Below are 22,278 nucleotides of genomic sequence, written 5' to 3'. Positions count from 1 at the left end.
TCTGGGGACCAAAGGCGTATAATTTATCAATATATCGCAGTATTTTGCATCATCATCAATTGTTTAGTTACGTCTGATCAACGCGTAACACGGTGACGGCGTAAGCACGTAGGAAGACTACAATTGCGTGCTGACGTCCTTCCTTCCTCCTTTCCTCTACTACCGGCGAGGTAAGAAATGGTGGATCACTTTTCTATCGTAGAAAATCAAACCCCATCTATGTTCCTCGATATCTAAAACGCGTATTTTTTCACCATTACGAATTTGCTATATGTATATTGAAGTTTCGCATTTGTTATTTCCCCCTCAAAACCAGTCGATATAACTATATCGTTTGTTTTGCCACCTACCCCCTATCCTAGGCCGCAATCCCCCATGCCTGCCTATCCGTCATTTTAGTAGCCAGGGCAACGTGAATAATGCTCGATGTGTGTAACATGTAACGTTTGGCTTGTATGTACATGGGCGCATTATTTCAGACCGTTTCAATTACTTGTGTAGTCTATAAAAGTTGTTAGCGAGTCATGAACACTGTCCCCATGGCTATCTGACTGGCTAACGTCAGTTGCATGCCTGTCTGTTATAGTTAGCTAGCTGTTACGTTGCCTTCTGCGTTTTATTAACGTTTACTACTCTACGGTTTAATTTGGACAGTCAACTGTATGTACCGAATACGTATTGTATGACATTGTTAACAACGAGCTAACTAAATATGACAGTCGTGCAGTACACACACACACTCATGATGATGCTAGTTACCCAACGTTACCTAACTAAAGTAGTTAACTCATACTGAAATCCACATTCCGCTCCGTAACGTTAGTTGGTTAACATTCTGTATTGTAATCGCCAACTCCACTTAACTTTACCGTCTGTCTGACCCCAGAATGAAGACCATTCTCAGCAACCAGACTGTGGATATCCCCGACGGTGGTAAGCTCCGTTAATTACTTGTTTATAACCCATTGTTAATTTACTGAACCATCCAACATGTTGATAACTGTGAAATATATCAATAGACGAATCAAGGAATTGTTTTTAACCAGACTAGTATCAAATGTTTACCTACGTTGCCTAGTGAGTTATTGGTTCAGCACCCGGAAAAGGACTACACTAACTTAATGCCTATCTGTTGGTAATGGAACGCTGAGTTACTGTAGTCTGTCTCTGGCTGGCAAGAGGTATCTCTGGTGCCTGTCTCTGTCAATCCAGCATTTTATCCAGACTACCATCGGTTTTAATGCCATATATTCTAGTGACATGGTTAAGATTGTCTAGCTAGTTACTGTGGGTCAGTGTTTTCTTGTGTGTGTGTGTTTGCTGGTGCCTGTGTGTGTGTGTTTGCTGGTGCCTGTGTGTGTGTGTGTTTGCTGGTGCCTGTGTGTGTGTTTAACCCCTGTTGTCTCTGCCGTGCCCCCCCCCCAGTCGAGGTGAGGTTGAAGGGACGGACTGTCATCGTCAAGGGTCCCCGAGGCGTCCTCCGTAGGGAGTTCAACCACATCAACCTGGAACTCAGCCTTCTGGGAAAGACACACAAAAAGGTATGGAGACTTTGTATAGAAGTACTTGGCAATGGCTGCATCCTACACTTTAATGCACTCTACTCATCATGCCCGGGGGGCTCTGAAGTGCGGCGAAATATTTTGCTGTGCGACCATGCGTTTTACGTTCGGGAGTACTGTGTGACTATGTAAATTAATCTCCCAGATAATAACTGTTGTAATAATGAGGCTTGGCTGTACCGTTGTTTGAGAGTGGCCCGAGAGAAACAAGTGAGTGTTGATGATTCGTTAGCAGCATGGTTGTACCATCACTACAGCAAGAAACGGCTTGCTTTGTAGCCCAACCAGGTCAACAGATACAACCTATATGTGGTGGAAAACTTAAGCCAGAGACTATTTAATAATATATATAATAGAAACATCTTTAATCGAGCAGCTACAGGGGAGATCCACCTCTTATTTCACAGGGAAGAACTGAGTAAATGGTTCCTTGTCCCTTATATAGTGAGAGGTATTAATACCATCCTATTGTTTACACAACAGTTGTTTCTACAAGCAACAGTTCCTGAACACAGTGGCCTTGTGTTTTAGGGTGCAGACGCACCAGGAGTCTCAGAAAGACATGACGTCACAGTCCAACACACAACACGTCCCTTGAACTTACAACCCTTAATTCTGCCAGCCACACATTACCTGCTCATTTTAACATTTTAAATCTTCCTGTGGCGAATTTGCATCACACATTCATGAACCGTGTCGAGGGTCGTTCTGAAACACCTCGCGTGTTCACCGTCGTTGACCTTTTTTTTTTGTTTACATTTTTGTTAATGTCCTGTTACCTGATTGGCTAGCTACCTACCTGGTAACTTTAGTATATCCAATCACGTGGGGGCACAGGAAGGGAACCTTCTTCAGCAGATCAATGAATGATTTCGTCGTCACAAACGTTTGTAGAGAGACGGGTAGGAAAATTGTGCTTTTACACAATGTAGAAACCTAATATTTCACCAATGGTATTCCTATCAATATTTTAGCGTTTAGAATTTATTAAATTGTTTTATTTTACCTTTATTTTACCAGGCAAGCCGGTTAAGAACAAATTCTTATTTACAATGACGGCCTACCGGGGAACAGTTCAGGGCGGAACGACAGATTTTTATACCTTGTCCGCTCGGGGATTCGAACCAGCAACCTTTGGGTTACTGGTCCAACGCTCTAACCACTAGGCTACCTGCCGCACTCAATAAAGTCATGTATTTAGTGTTAAATATTAGTTTGTGTTTCAACAGTAGTTAGAGAAAATAAGAATTTGTTCTTTAACTGACTTGCCTTGTTAAATAAAGGTTAAAATAAAAAAATTCATAAAAAGTTAATATAGACCTAATAGGCCTTTATCTCAAATCATTTTGAAAAAATAGTTTTTTAAATCTGGTGCTTTAAATTTAGAGCCCTGATAAAGCAGTTGCTTGTTTCCTGGAGTGAACTGCACTTAGTAACTGTTTGGGGTGATGATAGTTTGTTGTAGTAAACTGATTTAATGGCGTGGTGAAGCGTTCCTAACTGCTAGTCCTGGTGGTGAAGTCAATCCCTCCTCTCTCTCTCTGTGTTCCAGCTGCGTGTGGATAAATGGTGGGGCAACAGGAAGGAGCTGGCTACAGTCAGAACCATCTGCAGTCACGTACAGAACATGATCAAGGGAGTTACCATGGTGAGTGTTGACCCTACTGTTAGTTACCATGGTGACTACTGTTAGTTACCATGGTGACTACTGTTAGTTACCATGGTGACTACTGTTAGTTACCATGGTGACTACTGTTAGTTACCATGGTGACTACTGTTAGTTACCATGGTGACTACTGTTAGTTACCATGGTGACTACTGTTAGTTACCATGGTGAGTGTTGGTCCTACTGTTAGTTACCATGGTGAGTGTTGGCCCTACTGTTAGTTACCATGGTGAGTGACACTGAACCAGACCAGCTGATAAATACCCTGGCTGCTTGTTGCTGTACCAGACACTGACTCCAGACCAGCTGATAAATACCCTGGCTGCTTGTTGCTGTACCAGACACTGACTCCAGACCAGCTGATAAATACCAAGAAGTGAAGTGGCTGGTGGTTCTATTATTCTGCTGTATGTTAGATGCACATTTTCATTCCCAAGCTGTTTTAGTATGGAGCCAGTCTTTTGTTTCTCCATTCTAGAACCCCTTTCTCCGTTCTAGAACCCCCTTCTCCGTTCTAGAACCCCTCTCTCCGTTCTAGAACCCCTCCCCTTCTTTTAACCCTTTCTCTCCTCTCCTCCAGGGTTTCCGCTATAAGATGCGCTCGGTGTACGCCCATTTCCCCATCAACGTTGTGATGCAGGAGAGTGGGGCTCTGGTGGAGATCAGGAACTTCCTGGGGGAGAAATACATCCGCCGCGTCCGCATGAGACAGGGTGAGTCTGAGACGGGACGGGGTGGGACGGGACAGGGGTGGGACGGGACAGGGTGAGTCTGGGACGGGACAGGGTGAGTCTGGGACGGGACAGGGTGAGTCTGGGACGGGACGGGGTGAGTCTGGGACGGGGTGGGACGGGACAGGGTGAGTCTGAGACGGGACGGGGTGGGACGGGACAGGGTGAGTCTGGGACGGGACGGGGTGAGTCTGAGACGGGACGGGGTGGGACGGGACAGGGTGAGTCTGGGACGGGACGGGGTGAGTCTGGGACGGGACGGGGTGGGACGGGACAGGGTGAGTCTGAGACGGGGTGGGACGGGACAGGGTGAGTCTGGGACGGGACGGGGTGAGTCTGGGACGGGACGGGGTGGGACGGGACAGGGTGAGTCTGGGACGGGACGGGGTGGGACGGGACAGGGTGAGTCTGGGACGGGACGGGGTGAGTCTGAGACGGGACGGGGTGGGACGGGACAGGGTGAGTCTGGGACGGGACGGGGTGAGTCTGGGACGGGACGGGGTGGGACGGGACAGGGTGAGTCTGAGACGGGACGGGGTGGGACGGGACAGGGTGAGTCTGGGACGGGACGGGGTGAGTCTGGGACGGGACGGGGTGAGTCTGGGACGGGACAGGGTGAGTCTGGGACGGGACAGGGTGAGTCTGGGACGGGACGGGGTGAGTCTGGGACGGGACAGGGTGAGTCTGAGACGGGACGGGGTGGGACGGGACAGGGTGAGTCTGGGACGGGACGGGGTGAGTCTGAGACGGGACGGGGTGAGTCTGGGACGGGACAGGGTGAGTCTGGGACGGGACAGGGTGAGTCTGGGACGGGACGGGGTGAGTCTGGGACGGGACAGGGTGAGTCTGGGACGGGACAGGGTGAGTCTGGGACGGGACGGGGTGAGTCTGGGACGGGACAGGGTGAGTCTGAGACGGGACGGGGTGGGACGGGACAGGGTGAGTCTGGGACGGGACGGGGTGAGTCTGAGACGGGACGGGGTGAGTCTGGGACGGGACAGGGTGAGTCTGGGACGGGACAGGGTGAGTCTGGGACGGGACAGGGTGAGTCTGGGACGGGACAGGGTGAGTCTGGGACGGGACAGGGTGAGACTGGGACGGGACAGGGTGAGACTGGGACGGGACAGGGTGAGTCTGGGACGGGACAGGGTACGTGTTTTTACGGGGTGAGACGAGTAATTAACGCACTCTTCCCATTGGCCAGTCAAGTGCATATAGACAACGGTCGGCAGGCTTCAGCGCGTCACAAGGCAATATGCTTTTTGAAAACGGGCCTCAATGTTTGAAACCATTGTTTTAATTCATCTTTTAAATGTACCTCCTAGTTCGGTATTTCCCTAGTTCTGTACCTCCTAGTTCTGGATCCTCCTAGTTCTGTTGGGTCTGTAAAGGAATCCTCTCCAGAACCCTTGAGCGTTGCCAAGCTCTAACTTCAGGACGTGTGGCGATTCCAACGCAGAGATGCCTGGCTGACGGTCTCCTCTCTCTCTGTCTCTCTCTGTCTCTCTTTCTCTCTCAGGTGTGTCCTGTGCCGTGTCTGCAGCCCAGAAGGATGAGTTGATTCTGGAGGGGAACGATATTGAGCTGGTGTCTAACTCTGGTGAGGCGACATACATCACTAGGGTCCATGCATCACTACACCAATATGGGGTTATCCTGCGTGGTTCACTTCCCCTTTTCGGGGCTGCACTCGGTTACGCACAGCGCCCCCCTCCCTGTGGAGGACCTACACCCCCCCCCCCCCCCCCTCCCTCCCCCCAGTGCTTCTACTAGGAGTGAAAACTAACATGTTATACTGACTAGTACTACAGGACATTTCTGCTGTCAGATATGGCCATTTACCCAGTCTGTCTTCGTCCCATCACCCCCCCCCCCCCCCAGTCGTAGTGTTTCCTTCACACACACAGACCCAGACACTACCCACCCCTAGACGTGTCTTATTACCTAGATACCCCCTCTGTGCTCTCCAGTCTGATGTCCTAGTGTTTATTCTACAATACGTCTGTTATGATGGCTCTTCCCTTTGCTTCTCCCTCCACTTACCTCTTTACAGCATCACCATGGGATTCTAGAATGTTGTTACTTGGGATTCTAGAATGTTGTTACTTGGGATTCTAGAATGTTGTTACTTGGGATTCTAGAATGTTGTTACTTGGGATTCTAGAATGTTGTTACTTGGGATTCTAGAATGTTGTTACTTGGGATTCTAGAATGTTGTTACTTGGGATTCTAGAATGTTGTTACTTGGGATTCTAGAATGTTGTTACTTGGGATTCTAGAATGTTGTTACTTGGGATTCTAGAATGTTGTGACTGGGATTCTAGAATGTTGTTACTTTGGATTCTAGAATGTTGTTACTTTGGATTCTAGAATGTTGTTACTTGGGATTCTAGAATGTTGTTACTTGGGATTCTAGAATGTTGTTACTTGGGATTCTAGAATGTTGTTACTTGGGATTCTAGAATGTTGTTACTTGGGATTCTAGAATGTTGTTACTTGGGATTCTAGAATGTTGTGACTGGGATTCTAGAATGTTGTGACTGGGATTCTAGAATGTTGTTACTTGGGATTCTAGAATGTTGTGACTGGGATTCTAGAATGTTGTGACTGGGATTCTAGAATGTTGTTACTTGGGATTCTAGAATGTTGTGACTGGGATTCTAGAATGTTGTTACTTGGGATTCTAGAATGTTGTTACTTGGGATTCTAGAATGTTGTTACTTGGGATTCTAGAATGTTGTGACTGGGATTCTAGAATGTTGTGACTGGGATTCTAGAATGTTGTGACTGGGATTCTAGAATGTTGTGACTGGGATTCTAGAATGTTGTGACTGGGATTCTAGAATGTTGTGACTGGGATTCTAGAATGTTGTGACTGGGATTCTAGAATGTTGTGACTGGGATTCTAGAATGTTGTTACTTGGGATTCTAGAATGTTGTTACTTGGGATTCTAGAATGTTGTGACTGGGAATCTAGAATGTTGTGACTGGGATTCTAGAATGTTGTGACTGGGATTCTAGAATGTTGTGACTGGGATTCTAGAATGTTGTGACTGGGATTCTAGATTCTAAGGTGTATAGGCTTTTCTTCTACTATAACCAGACTGTTAACCCAGAGTTGTAGTGATGCTGTCTGTCCTCTACCTTCCTGTCCTCTCAACTCCTTTCTTCCCTCATTTCTCTCCTTCCCTCCTTTTCCAGCCCTCCATCCCTTCCTCCTCTCTCCCTCCCCTCTCCTAACTCTAAGTCCTAACTCTGGTTGCCTATATATTGACCTCTTTGACCCCTGTGTGACCCTGCTCACCACCCCAGTCTCTCTCTCCTCTCTCTCTTCCAGCCGCTCTCATCCAGCAAGCCACCACGGTCAAAAACAAGGATATCAGGAAGTTCTTGGACGGTATCTACGTGTCTGAGAAGGGCACGGTCGCCCAGAAAGAGGATTAGAGGTTAGAATTACCCAGAAGTCTTTCTGTCGCTCAGCACAGCGCTACGGCTCCTCCACACAACCAGGGGGAGCCCCTCTGTCTACTGTCTGTCCGCTTTTTGTTTTTTTTGTTGCAATACTCTTGCTGTGGCCCGATTGCAGCCTATTCCCTATATAGTGCACTACTTTAGACAGAGCCCTATTCCCTATATAGTGCACTACTTTAGACAGAGCCCTATTCCCTATATAGTGCACTACTTTAGACCAGAGCCCTATTCCCTATATAGTGCACTACTTTAGACAGAGCCCTATTCCCTATATAGTGCACTACTTTAGACCAGAGCCCTATTCCCTATATAGTGCACTACTTTAGACCAGAGCCCTATTCCCTATATAGTGCACTACTTTAGACAGAGCCCTATTCCCTATATAGTGCACTACTTTAGACCAGAGCCCTATTCCCTATATAGTGCACTACTTTAGACCAGAGCCCTATTCCCTATATAGTGCACTACTTTAGACCAGAGCCCTATTCCCTATATAGAAGACTACTATAGACCAGAGCCCTATTCCCTATATAGTGCACTACTTTAGACAGAGCCCTATTCCCTATATAGTGCACTACTTTAGACCAGAGCCCTATTCCCTATATAGTGCACTACTTTAGACCAGAGCCCTATTCCCTATATAGAACACTACTATAGACCAGAGCCCTATTCCCTATATAGTGCACTACTTTAGACCAGAGCCCTATTCCCTATATAGAACACTACTATAGACCAGAGCCCTATTCCCTATATAGTGCACTACTTTAGACCAGAGCCCTATTCCCTATATAGTGCACTACTTTAGACCAGAGCCCTATGGGGTTGGTAGTGTACTATGTAGGGAATAGGGTGCCGTTGTGGTCGTTCTCTCTGTCGTTCACCGTGGGTGGTTGGGTGGGGTCCATGTTTTCCTTTCGTTCTCTTTCATATTTTTTCACCTCAAAGAGTTGTCTGTCTCCGTCCCTGATTCCATTGTGCAAAGCAAGTTGGGTTTTATTCCCAGCATGCATCCCACATGGGATTCATGTAGTGAATTCCCTACGTAGTGCACGGCCACACCCCGTTGTGGTCGGTACTATATAGGGAACAGGGTGCCGTATCCCTGTTGGCTAATAGAACCATTACAGCAGCTTGATGTACCATGTCAATCAATGCCTGTTTTAATGCTGCACTTTGGAATCCTTTTTTAAATGCAATAATCTTTCTGACATGCAAAGCTTTAACCAACGTTATTAGAGCCCTTTAGTTTGAACTAAACCAGCCCTGAATGCCCCATTTTTTTTAAATTTTTTTTTACTCTTGTCTTAAGTTGTTCTGTCTCTCTCTCTGTCTCTCTCTCTGTCTCTCTCTCTGTCTCTCTCTCTGTCTCTCTCTCTCTCTCTCTCTCTCTCTGTCTCTCTCTCTCTGTCTCTCTCTCTCTCTCTCTCTCTCTCTCTCTCTCTGTCTCTCTCTCTCTGTCTCTCTGTCTCTGTCTCTCTCTCTCTCTCTCTCTCCTCCAGCCGCTCTGATCCAACACGTCACCACGGTCAAGAAGAAGGACATCAGGAAGTTCCTGGATGGCATCTACGTCGGTGAGAAGACCGCTGTGGTGGAACAGACGGACGAATAACTGAAGCAGATACATCTCTGGAGAACTCACTATTGACCAATAAAATCCCTCCCTTTTTCAATGACACCCCCACATCCTGTCTTTGTGGTTCCTATTGGATGGTTCATGTAGTTTTAACCGAGTGGTTAATTTTTCCTGTTAGTCAACCCATTTTGGGTGTCGCACCCACAGATCACATTAAATTACTTATGCTTAGTTCGTAACCAAGTGGGAATTTACCACATACGACTGGGGAGAAATCCACTTGAAGGGTCCTCCAACTGGTAACTACTAGTGGGGATTTACCACATAGGACTGGGGAGAAGTCCACTTGAAGGGTCCAACTGGTAACTACTAGTGGGGATTTACCACATAGGACTGGGGAGAAGTCCACTTGAAGGGTCCAACTGGTAACTACTAGTGGGGATTTACCACATAGGACTGGGGAGAAGTCCACTTGAAGGGTCCAACTGGTAACTACTAGTGGGGATTTACCACATAGGACTGGGGAGAAGTCCACTTGAAGGGTCCAACTGGTAACTACTAGTGGGGATTTACCACATAGGACTGGGGAGAAGTCCACTTGAAGGGTCCAACTGGTAACTACTAGTGGGGATTTACCACATAGGACTGGGGAGAAGTCCACTTGAAGGGTCCAACTGGTAACTACTAGTGGGGATTTACCACATAGGACTGGGGAGAAGTCCACTTGAAGGGTCCAACTGGTAACTACTAGTGGGGATTTACCACATAGGACTGGGGAGAAGTCCACTTGAAGGGTCCAACTGGTAACTACTAGTGGGGATTTACCACATAGGACTGGGGAGAAGTCCACTTGAAGGGTCCAACTGGTAACTACTAGTGGGGATTTACCACATAGGACTGGGGAGAAGTCCACTTGAAGGGTCCAACTGGTAACTACTAGTGGGGATTTACCACATAGGACTGGGGAGAAATCCACTTGAAGGGTCCAACTGGTAACTACTAGTGGAGATTTACCACATAGGACTGGGGAGAAGTCCACTTGAAGGGTCCTCCAACTGGTCATTTACTAGTTGGGATTTACCACATAGGACTGGGGAGAAGTCCACTTGAAGGGTCCTCCAACTGGTAACTACTAGTGGAGATTTACCACATAGGACTGGGGAGAAATCCACTTGAAGGGTCTTCCAACTGGTCATTTACTAGTTGGGATTTACCACATAGGACTGGGGAGAAGTCCACTTGAAGGGTCCTCCAACTGGTAACTACTAGTGGAGATTTACCACATAGGACTGGGGAGAAATCCACTTGAAGGGTCTTCCAACTGGTCATTTACTAGTTGGGATTTACCACATAGGACTGGGGAGAAATCCACTTGAAGGGTCCAACTGGTAACTACTAGTGGGGATTTACCACATAGGACTGGGGAGAAGTCCACTTGAAGGGTCCAACTGGTAACTACTAGTGGGGATTTACCACATAGGACTGGGGAGAAGTCCACTTGAAGGGTCCAACTGGTAACTACTAGTGGAGATTTACCACATAGGACTGGGGAGAAGTCCACTTGAAGGGTCCTCCAACTGGTAATTTACTAGTTGGAGAAACTATCATCCTGAGCGCCCACTTCTCCCACATGGTGACCTCTGACCTCACCTACTAAGGAAAATAACTATAACAGCATTTTTGGCAGATAAAATGCAACAACAAAAAATATGAAAAGCTCTAGTTAATGTTTTTTTTTTTTTTAACACTTTGTTTACAAAGCAGATGGATTTCGACACGGTTTGTTAACCATTAGCCAATCTTGAGTTTCTCATGAGTTCAAATCAGGTGAAGGCAGCCAGCTGTTAGTTATGCCTTCACAAACTGGTACATTCCAACATCCCACTTGGTTGTGAATGCAGCATGAAATATTGAATTTATAATTCTATGGTCACACCCACAAATCCTGTCTCTGGTTCCTATTGGCTGACGTCAGTCCATCTGCAGTCCTGTCGAACGTTTCCCCGAGGTACACATCTAGGATCAGCTTCCCCTCATCTTAACCATTAGTGTGAGAAATGCCAAACTGACCCCAGATCAGCGTCGTAACGACACCTGAACCCCTATCTATTAACAAGGTCTTTCAACTGGACGTCTGTCTGCAGTTCCCTGTGATGCAATCAGTAGTGGAGGTGGCTCGCCTGGTGTCGTTGGGGCCGTTCACATTCGCACATAAAACATTTACACAGCTAACATAGACTTGCCTAGTTAAATCAAATAATAAATTGAAAAATATTTTGAGGAAAAAAATCTCTAAAAACACAGTTTTGTACCTGCGTCAAAAAGGGTCTGTAGACACGTGTGTAAACGTTGTAAAAGGCCATATGAATTAAATAACGTTTTGGAGCAGTTTACCTGAGCTAGAATAAGTATTCGTCTTTATAAACTGCTGGCTGTGCGCTCATCAATGAAACACGTAGAGGCATGGCGCGTAGCTTCAGGGCCGTACTCATTACCAAAACCGTTTAAGAACCAAGCATTTCACTACACCCGCAATAACGTCTGATAAATATGTGTATGTGACCAATCAAATCTGATTTAAACCGTTTTACATTTTAAGAACCAAACGGAAGCAAACAGCAGAACGAGAGTTTCTATTTGACAAATTCAGGTAGGTTCCTCCCCGTTTCATTTGCTTCCGTTTAATACACTTTTTGCAACAGAATCGGCGTAATGAATACATGACGTCAACCGCCTGTATTCAATGTATAGAGATCCGATTAAAAATAAAATATTTATTATTATGAACACAACAAATACAAAAAAACAGAAATATACAAACAAGACTACATCAGCCTAACAGACATATCAAATTGTCATATTATATTGCATATCAAAATTAATTTTCTATTTGTTAAATACTTTTTTGCTTTTTTGTTTTTATATTTACTGATCGTTTCTAAATAATATTTAAATTCTCTCTTAAATACCGTGAAAAGGGGTTTGTTCTCTGCCACACTTCATTTTATGGATAAAGAATCTTACATGAAAGATAAACACATGAACAATGAACGTTAAATCAGTGTCCCATATCATTTGGATCAATATAAAACATACTATCAGAGTGTCTCAGATGAACATGTGGAGAGATCCTATGCTGCTACTAGCCTCATGCTATGAATATGCATTACCGTCTCTAGACAACTCAGTTATATAAAGTGTTCATTCTCTAAAGTTGCCGGGATGTGTCCTACTTATACCGGTACATTCGTAACAACTTAAAGCAGTACGAAACGTACATTCGATCAAATTAACCTCACGTAGCAAATAAGCCATTCATTTTGTTTGTTGTCGTTGCCCAAATTCGACTCTCTTATTGACGTCCATACAAAACACGAGTTGCTTGGTGGGTGAAACGACGACAAAACGCCACCTGCTGGAGGGAGACACGGTTTCCGCCGATATGGGCCTCTCTCTTCCTCTCTGATCATACTTCGCGCCAAGGAGGATTTATAAGGAGCTGCTCTGTCAACTGGTATCATCACAATCAATACGAAAACTCATTTATTTGGTTGATTATGGTAAGTCACGGCGTCTATGCATCGATTGTCCAAATCAACAACTCATTCCCTGACAACAACAAAAAAAGTGATTCAGTATTGCATAGAAATGTGACGTTCTGCCGATTTGTCAGCTAACGTTAGCACGCATGTTGGTATTTTAGAGTACGCACACTAGCTAGCGGTGAGAATAAGCTAGTTAGCCAGCTAGATCCCACCTGTAATTGGCCCTATTTGGTTCTTTTTAGTAGGATTTCTAGCTAGCTAACTAGCTATCATGCTAATGAAAAACAATGCATGAAGCTAACTATTTTGCAAGTCAGTTGTTTACATGTGCAAACATGAAAGTGACAGTCGTCTTGACGATACTGACAACAAATGATGGCATCAAGTGGCATTTTACATGGGCAGATCATAAAGCTACGTATGTGATGGTACTAGAACTATAGCAACTGATAAAGCTAAGTATGTGATGGTACTAGAACTATAGCAACTGATAAAGCTAAGTATGTGATGGTACTAGAACTATAGCAACTGATGAAGCGAAGTTGGGCTCCCGAGTGGCGCAGCGGTTTTAGGCACTGCTGCGCAGCGCAAGAGGCGTCACTGCAGTCTCTGGTTCGAATCCAGGCTGCATCACATCCGGCCGTGATTGGGAGTCCCATAGGATGGCGCACTTTTATGCCCTCCGTCGTCCGGGGTAGGCCGTAATTGTAAAAAAATAAATAATGTTTTTAACTGACTTGCCAAGTTAAATACATTTTTAATGTAAAGTATGTGATGGTATTAGAACTAGATACTGTATCTGGCCACGCCACATATCGCTCATGTGTAACTTTGCAATATGTGTCTTCAAATCAAATGTCATTTAACGTCTAGGATATATCCCAAATTACAACGTATTCCTATACTTACTGTACTCCTATACTTACTGTACTCCTATACTTACTGTACTCCTATACTTACTGTACTCCTATACTTACTGTACTCCTATACTTACTGTATTCATATACTGTATTCCTATACTTACTGTACTCCTATACTTACTGTATTCATATACTGTATTCCTATACTTACTGTACTCCTATACTTACTGTACTCCTATACTTACTGTACTCCTATACTTACTGTATTCCTATACTTACTGTATTCATATACTTACTGTATTCCTATACTTACTGTACTCCTATACTTACTGTACTCCTATACTTGCTCTATTCCTATACTTGCTGTACTCCTATACTTGCTGTACTCCTATACTTACTGTATTCCTATACTTACTGTATTCCTATACTTACTGTACTCCTATACTTACTGTATTCCTATACTTACTGTACTCCTATACTTACTGTATTCCTATACTTACTGTATTCCTATACTTACTGTATTCATATACTGTATTCCTATACTTACTGTATTCCCCTACTTACTGTATTCCTATACTTACTGTACTCCTATACTTACTGTATTCCTATACTTACTGTATTCATATACTGTATTCCTATACTTACTGTATTCCTATACTTACTGTATTCCTATACTGTATTCCTATACTTACTGTATTCCTATACTTGCTGTATTCCTATACTTACTGTATTCCTATACAGTGCACGACTGACTTTTAACCAGAGCCCTATAGTGCATTATATAGGGAATAGGGTGCCAATTAGGCACAGTGGACTAATTTACTCTCTCCTCTCTCCCCTTCCATTCTCAGGACATCAGGCGGTTCTTTGTGTCAAGCAAACCCGCAGCACAGAAACCATCTCAGGATGGAACCCTCAACACAGAGAAGGAGTCCACGAAGAAGAAGAGGAAGAAGTCCGTCTCAACAGACGAAGAAGTGAAGAAAAAGAAAGCTGCCACCAAGGTATATATTATTATTATAGACCAGAGTCTCTAGTCAGTGAACTGGTCGACCACCAAGGTATATATTATTATAGACCAGAGTCTCTAGTCAGTGAACTGGTCGACCACCAAGGTATATATTATTATAGACCAGAGTCTCTAGTCAGTGAACTGGTCGACCACCAAGGTATATATTATTATAGACCAGAGTCTCTAGTCAGTGAACTGGTCGCCCACCAAGGTATATATTATTATAGACCAGAGTCTCTAGTCAGTGAACTGGTCGACCACCAAGGTATATATTATTATAGACCAGAGTCTCTAGTCAGTGAACTGGTCGACCACCAAGGTATATATTATTATAGACCAGAGTCTCTAGTCAGTGAACTGGTCGACCACCAAGGTATATTATTATTATAGACCAGAGTCTCTAGTCAGTGAACTGGTCGACCACCAAGGTATATTATTATTATAGACCAGAGTCTCTAGTCAGTGAACTGGTCGACCACCAAGGTATATTATTATTATAGACCAGAGTCTCTAGTCAGTGAACTGGTCGACCACCAAGGTATATATTATTATAGACCAGAGTCTCTAGTCAGTGAACTGGTCGACCACCAAGGTATATATTATTATAGACCAGAGTCTCTAGTCAGTGAACTGGTCGACCACCAAGGTATATTATTATTATAGACCAGAGTCTCTAGTCAGTGAACTGGTCGACCACCAAGGTATATATTATTATAGACCAGAGTCTCTAGTCAGTGAACTGGTCGACCACCAAGGTATATATTATTATAGACCAGAGTCTCTAGTCAGTGAACTGGTCGACCACCAAGGTATATATTATTATAGACCAGAGTCTCTAGTCAGTGAACTGGTCGACCACCAAGGTATATATTATTATAGACCAGAGTCTCTAGTCGGTGAACTGGTCGACCACCAAGGTAGATATTATTATAGACCAGAGTCTAGTCAGTGAACTGGTCGACCACCAAGGTATATATTATTATAGACCAGAGTCTCTAGTCAGTGAACTGGTCGACCACCAAGGTATATATTATTATAGACCAGAGTCTCTAGTCAGTGAACTGGTCGACCACCAAGGTATATATTATTATAGACCAGAGTCTCTAGTCAGTGAACTGGTCGACCACCAAGGTATATATTATTATAGACCAGAGTCTCTAGTCAGTGAACTGGTCGACCACCAAGGTATATATTATTATAGACCAGAGTCTCTAGTCAGTGAACTGGTCGACCACCAAGGTATATATTATTATAGACCAGAGTCTAGTCAGTGAACTGGTCGACCACCAAGGTATATATTATTATAGACCAGAGTCTCTAGTCAGTGAACTGGTCGCCCACCAAGGTATATATTATTATTATAGACCAGAGTCTCTAGTCAGTGAACTGGTCGACCACCAAGGTATATATTATTATAGACCAGAGTCTCTAGTCAGTGAACTGGTCGACCACCAAGGTATATATTATTATAGACCAGTCTAGTCAGTGAACTGGTCGCCCACCAAGGTATATATTATTATTATAGACCAGAGTCTCTAGTCAGTGAACTGGTCGACCACCAAGGTATATATTATTATAGACCAGAGTCTCTAGTCAGTGAACTGGTCGCCCACCAAGGTATATATTATTATTATAGACCAGAGTCTCTAGTCAGTGAACTGGTCGACCACCAAGGTATATATTATTATAGACCAGAGTCTCTAGTCAGTGAACTGGTCGACCACCAAGGTATATATTATTATAGACCAGAGTCTCTAGTCAGTGAACTGGTCGACCACCAAGGTATATATTATTATAGACCAGAGTCTCTAGTCAGTGAACTGGTCGACCACCAAGGTATATATTATTATAGACCAGTCTAGTCAGTGAACTGGTCGACCACCAAGGTATATATTATTATAGACCAGAGTCTCTAGTCAGTGAACTGGTCGACCACCAAGGTATATATTATTATAGACCAGAGTCTCTAGTCAGTGAACTGGTCGACCACCAAGGTATATATTATTATAGACCAGAGTCTCTAGTCAGTGAACTGGTCGACCACCAAGGTATATATTATTATAGACCAGAGTCTCTAGTCAGTGAACTGGTCGGCCACCAAGGTATATATTATTATAGACCAGAGTCTCTAGTCAGTGAACTGGTCGACCACCAAGGTATATATTATTATAGACCAGAGTCTAGTCAGTGAACTGGTCGACCACCAAGGTATATATTATTATAGACCAGAGTCTCTAGTCAGTGACCTGGTCGACCACCAAGGTATATATTATTATAGACCAGAGTCTCTAGTCAGTGAACTGGTCGCCCACCAAGGTATATATTATTATAGACCAGAGTCTCTAGTCAGTGAACTGGTCGGCCACCAAGGTATATATTATTATAGACCAGAGTCTCTAGTCAGTGAACTGGTCGCCCACCAAGGTATATATTATTATAGACCAGAGTCTCTAGTCAGTGAACTGGTCGGCCACCAAGGTATATATTATTATAGACCAGAGTCTCTAGTCAGTGAACTGGTCGGCGCTAGCTTCTATAGCCACAAAGTGCCAAACCCCGCCTAATTCTACAATTTCTTAACCCCAACCACACTGCTAAGCTTACGACTACAATGACTATGATTATAATGACCATGGTGGTGAAGATGATGGTGGTGAGGATGAGGAAGATGGTGAGGATGATGGTGGTGAGGATGGTGGTGGTGATGATGATGATTATAATGACCATGTTGGTGAACACGATGATGAGAATGGTGGTGAGGATGATGGTGGTGATGATGATGATGATGATGTGTTCCAGATCACCAGCCCCAAGGTGGAGAAGAAGAAGAAGGACAGTGATAAGAAGAGAAAGAAGCGGGCTGTCATTGAGTCAGGTAATAATGATGACTGGCCCTCTGACTGGCCCTCTGACTGGCCCTCTGACTGGCCCTCTGACTGGCCCCTCTGACTGGCCCCTCTGACTGGCCCCTCTGACTGTCCCCTCTGACTGTCCCCTCTGACTGTCCCCTCTGACTGTCCCCTCTGACTGGCCCCTCTGACTGGCCCCTCTGACTGGCCCCTCTGACTGGCCCCTCTGACTGTCCCCTCTGACTGGCCCCTCTGACTGGCCCCTCTGACTGGCCCCCCTGACTGGCCCCCTGACTGGCCCCCTGACTGGCCCCTCTGACTGGCCCCTCTGACTGGCCCCTCTGACTGTCCCCTCTGACTGTCCCCTCTGACTGTCCCCTCTGACTGTCCCCTCTGACTGGCCCCTCTGACTGGCCCCTCTGACTGGCCCCTCTGACTGGCCCCTCTGACTGGCCCCTCTGACTGGCCCCTCTGACTGGCCCCTCTGACTGGCCCTCTGACTGGCCCCTCTGACTGGCCCCTCTGACTGGCCCCTCTGACTGGCCCCTCTGACTGGCCCCTCTGACTGGCCCCTCTGGCCCTCTGACTGGCCCTCTGACTGGCCCTCTGTAGGCCATTTAATGGTCATTGAGTCAGGTAATAATGATGACTGCCCCTCTGTAGGCCATTTAATGGTCATTGAGTCAGGTAATAATGATGACTGCCCCTCTGTAGGCCATTTAATGGTCATTGAGTCAGGTAATAATGATGACTGCACCTCTGTAGGCCATTTAATGGTCATTGAGTCAGGTAATAATGATGACTGCACCTCTGTAGGCCATTTAATGGTCATTGAGTCAGGTAATAATGATGACTGCCCCTCTGTAGGCCATTTAATAGTCGTTGATGTAATGGTTAAGTTAGTCACCTGGCTATTTTTGTTGTTGTCATCACCAAACTCCCCTCCCTCCCTCCCTCTCTACCTCTCTATCTCTCTACCTCTCTACCTCTCTCCCTCCCCTCCCCTCCCTCTGTCCTGTAGACTCTGAGGAGGAGGTAGTGGAGCAGAAGCAGAAGGCCCAGAAACCAAACCCTCCTCTTCCTCCGGCTCTTCTTCCTCCGGCCAAGAAAGACCCGGTGCAGTACGTCTCTGAGACAGGTGAGACAGACTAGACTCCATACCGGGAGAATACCGGGACGTACCAGAAATAACGGCAGAATACCAGAACTAAACGGGATAATGAATCATACTGACAGACTCTAGTATATCCATTTCTTTTCCCTTTTGTTTCCCTCTCTCTCTCTCTCTCTCTCCCCCCTCCTGACCTCCCTCCTCCTTACCCCTCCCCCTTCTCCCTCCCTCCCTCCCTCCCTCCCTCCCTCCCTCCCTCCCCCCCCTCTCTCCTCCTCTCTGTAGATTCAGACAGTGATAACTTCCTGTCTCTGAAGAAGTCCCAGGCTAAACCCCAGGGGAATGGCGTGACCAAACCAGGGAAGGCCCGCACCGGGACCAAAGAGCAGCACAGGTCCCCCCCGAAACCAACTCCTGCGCCCGCCACCGGGAAAGGAGGGATAAAGAAGTCTCCTCCAGCCCCCGTCACCCCTAAATCAGCACCCCCGCAGACCAAACGCACCCCCACCTCTGTCATGGACTACTTTGGCAGTGGGAGTGTCCAGCGCTCGGACAAGAAACTGGTAGCCAGTACCAAGAGGAAAGCTGTGAGTAAAATACCCTGATTATTCCCCTTCATTATCTCTCTACTCTCCCTCCAGCCTTCTCAGACCCAGGTCTAGTGTGTAGTCTGACTAGTTGTTGTTGATGAGACCCAGGTCTAGTATGTAGTCTGACTAGTTGTTGTTGATGAGACCCAGGTCTAGTATGTAGTCTGACTAGTTGTTGTTGATGAGACCCAGGTCTAGTATGTAGTCTGACTAGTTGTTGTTGATGAGACCCAGGTCTAGTGTGTAGTCTGACTAGTTGTTGTTGATGAGACCCAGGTCTAGTATGTAGTCTGACTAGTTGTTGTTGATGAGACCCAGGTCTAGTATGTAGTCTGACTAGTTGTTGATGATGAGACCCAGGTCTAGTATGTAGTCTGACTAGTTGTTGTTGATGAGACCCAGGTCTAGTATGTAGTCTGACTAGTTGTTGATGATGAGACCCAGGTCTAGTATGTAGTCTGACTAGTTGTTGATGATGAGACCCAGGTCTAGTATGTAGTCTGACTAGTTGTTGATGAGACCCAGGTCTAGTATGTAGTCTGACTAGTTGTTGATGATGAGACCCAGGTCTAGTATGTAGTCTGACTAGTTGTTGTTGATGAGACCCAGGTCTAGTATGTAGTCTGACTAGTTGTTGATGATGAGACCCAGGTCTAGTATGTAGTCTGACTAGTTGTTGTTGATGAGACCCAGGTCTAGTATGTAGTCTGACTAGTTGTTGATGATGAGACCCAGGTCTAGTATGTAGTCTGACTAGTTGTTGATGATGAGACCCAGGTCTAGTATGTAGTCTGACTAGTTGTTGTTGATGAGACCCAGGTCTAGTATGTAGTCTGACTAGTTGTTGATGATGAGACCCAGGTCTAGTATGTAGTCTGACTAGTTGTTGTTGATGAGACCCAGGTCTAGTATGTAGTCTGACTAGTTGTTGTTGAGACCCAGGTCTAGTATGTAGTCTGACTAGTTGTTGATGATGAGACCCAGGTCTAGTATGTAGTCTGACTAGTTGTTGATGATGAGACCCAGGTCTAGTATGTAGTCTGACTAGTTGTTGATGATGAGACCCAGGTCTAGTATGTAGTCTGACTAGTTGTTGATGAGACCCAGGTCTAGTATGTAGTCTGACTAGTTGTTGATGATGAGACCCAGGTCTAGTATGTAGTCTGACTAGTTGTTGATGATGAGACCCAGGTCTAGTATGTAGTCTGACTAGTTGTTGATGAGACCCAGGTCTAGTATGTAGTCTGACTAGTTGTTGATGTTGTTGTTGTCGGCTGTGTGTTGTTCCTCCAGCTCTCTCAGGACCGTGATGAGTCGCTGACTGATGAGGTCATCGCCCAGCAGCTGCAGATGGACGAGGACATGGAGTTGGAGAGGCAGGTCCACGAGGATGAGGAGTTTGCCAAGACCCTGGCCATGTTGGACCAACAACCACACGCCAAAAAGGTGAAGAATACACACACTACAAACTCTCTCTTTCTCTCTGAAACATTCAACATGTCTCTATATATTGAAATATATATATTTATGTGTGTGTGTGTGTGTGTGTGTGTTGGTGTGGTTCCATCTCTGTGTGTGTGTGTCTTGTTCCATGTGTGTGTGTGTGTGTGTGTGTGTGTGTTGTTCCATCTGTGTGTGTGTGTGTGTGTGTGTTGTTCCATGTGTGTGTGTGTGTGTGTTGTTCCATGTGTGTGTGTGTGTGTGTGTTGTTCCATCTGTGTGTGTGTGTTGTTCCATCTGTGTGTGTGTGTGTGTGTTGTTCCATCTGTGTGTGTGTGTGTGTGTTGTTCCATCTGTGTGTGTGTGTGTGTTGTTCCATCTGTGTGTGTGTGTTGTTCCATCTGTGTGTGTGTGTGTGTGTGTTGTTCCATCTGTGTGTCTGTGTGTGTGTTGTTCCATCTGTGTGTGTGTGTGTGTTGTTCCATCTGTGTGTGTGTGTGTGTTGTTCCATCTGTGTGTGTGTGTGTGTTGTTCCATCTGTGTGTGTGTGTGGTGTTCCATCTCTGTGTGTGTGTGTGTGTGTCCAGGCTCGTAAGGACTCTGGTGAGGATCTGGGCTCTGACACGTCAGCCAACAAAAGCAGCGCTAACTCCTCCCACAGCAGTGCTACCAGCCAATCACAGTCCAATGGGCGGGACCACAACCAGGACGTGATCGGTCCGTCCCCTAAAAAGGTCCCCCCTCTTGTTAAGACCAGTTCCAAACTGTCCATGATGAAGAGAAGGGAGGAGGAAGAGGAAGGAGGGAAAGCGTCCGTCTCTCCCAAAAAGGAGATCCTAACCCCTTCAAGCACAGACAGGAAGTCCAAGCCCAAAACAGGAAGTCTAACCATGGTGACCACACCTACGACTCTTAAAACCTCCCCCAAGAAAGAGGTGAAACTTTTTAAATCAACAGTCATAGTTCAAAGAAAATAACCCAAAGCTGTGACTGACTGTGACTGACTGTGTGTGACTGACTGTGTGTGACTGACTGTTTGTGACTGACTGTGTGTGACTGACTGTGTGTGACTGACTGTGTGTGACTGACTGTGTGTGACTGAATGTGTGTGACTGAATGTGTGTAACTGTATGTGACTGTGGGTGACTCTGTGACTGTGTGTTTTACCGTGACTCTTTGTGTTACCGTGACTCTTTGTGTTACCGTGACTCTTTGTGTTACCGTGACTGTGTGTGTTACCGTGACTGTGTGTGTTACCGTGACTGTGTGTGTTACTGTGACTGTGTGTGTTACCGTGACTGTGTGTGTTACCGTGACTGTGTGTGTTACCGTGACTGTGTGTGTTACCGTGACTGTGTGTGTTACCGTGACTCTTTGTGTTACCGTGACTCTTTGTGTAACCGTGACTCTTTGTGTTACCGTGACTGTGTGTGTAACCGTGACTGTGTGTGTAACCGTGACTCTTTGTGTTACCGTGACTCTTTGTGTTACCGTGACTCTTTGTGTTACCGTGACTCTTTGTGTTACCGTGACTGTGTGTGTAACCGTGACTGTGTGTGTTACCGTGACTGTGTGTGTTACCGTGACTGTGTGTGTTACCGTGACTGTGTGTTACCGTGACTGTGTGTGTTACCGTGACTGTGTGTGTTACCGTGACTCTTTGTGTTACCGTGACTCTTTGTGTAACCGTGACTCTTTGTGTTACCGTGACTGTGTGTGTGTATAACTGTGACTGACTCTGTGACTTTGTGTAACCGTGTGTGTGTGTGTGTGTGTCCAGAGCACCAGTCCAGAGGATTCAGAGAAGAAGCGAGGGAACTCATCAGCCTTCCGTAGTTTCCTGAACCGAGACGGACCCAGAGCCCTGG

General features: G+C 45.7%; 2 protein-coding genes across 2 annotated transcripts in view; both read left to right on the top strand.

The window, feature by feature from the left end:
- The first annotated feature begins 78 nt into the window (after window positions 1–78).
- Window positions 79–9,111, top strand: rpl9 (ribosomal protein L9). Its single transcript, XM_071408411.1, has 8 exons — window positions 79–170; window positions 887–933; window positions 1,426–1,541; window positions 3,115–3,210; window positions 3,809–3,941; window positions 5,479–5,559; window positions 7,297–7,405; window positions 8,930–9,111. The coding sequence occupies exons 2-7, from the start codon at window positions 888–890 to the stop codon at window positions 7,401–7,403; spliced, it is 579 nt and encodes a 192-aa protein (XP_071264512.1). The 5' UTR covers window positions 79–170; window position 887; the 3' UTR covers window positions 7,404–7,405; window positions 8,930–9,111.
- Window positions 9,112–12,372: 3,261 nt separating this feature from the next.
- rfc1 (replication factor C (activator 1) 1) overlaps window positions 12,373–22,278 on the top strand; it is a 55,938-nt gene continuing 46,032 nt past the window's right edge. The window contains exons 1-8 of the mRNA XM_071408412.1: window positions 12,373–12,563; window positions 14,260–14,412; window positions 17,220–17,295; window positions 18,291–18,407; window positions 18,666–18,967; window positions 20,264–20,416; window positions 20,998–21,345; window positions 22,191–22,278. The exon at window positions 22,191–22,278 is cut by the window's right edge and continues 20 nt beyond it. Coding sequence (XP_071264513.1) covers window positions 12,561–12,563; window positions 14,260–14,412; window positions 17,220–17,295; window positions 18,291–18,407; window positions 18,666–18,967; window positions 20,264–20,416; window positions 20,998–21,345; window positions 22,191–22,278 — 1,240 coding nt within the window. The 5' untranslated portion in view covers window positions 12,373–12,560. The remainder of the gene's footprint in view (window positions 12,564–14,259; window positions 14,413–17,219; window positions 17,296–18,290; window positions 18,408–18,665; window positions 18,968–20,263; window positions 20,417–20,997; window positions 21,346–22,190) is intronic.

Source organism: Salvelinus alpinus, chromosome 6 (assembly GCF_045679555.1).
Source record: "Salvelinus alpinus chromosome 6, SLU_Salpinus.1, whole genome shotgun sequence".
Taxonomy (NCBI): Eukaryota; Metazoa; Chordata; class Actinopteri; order Salmoniformes; family Salmonidae; genus Salvelinus; species Salvelinus alpinus.
The sequence above is the reverse complement of the archived record's forward strand: the minus strand, read 5'-3'. Positions and strand labels throughout refer to the sequence as shown.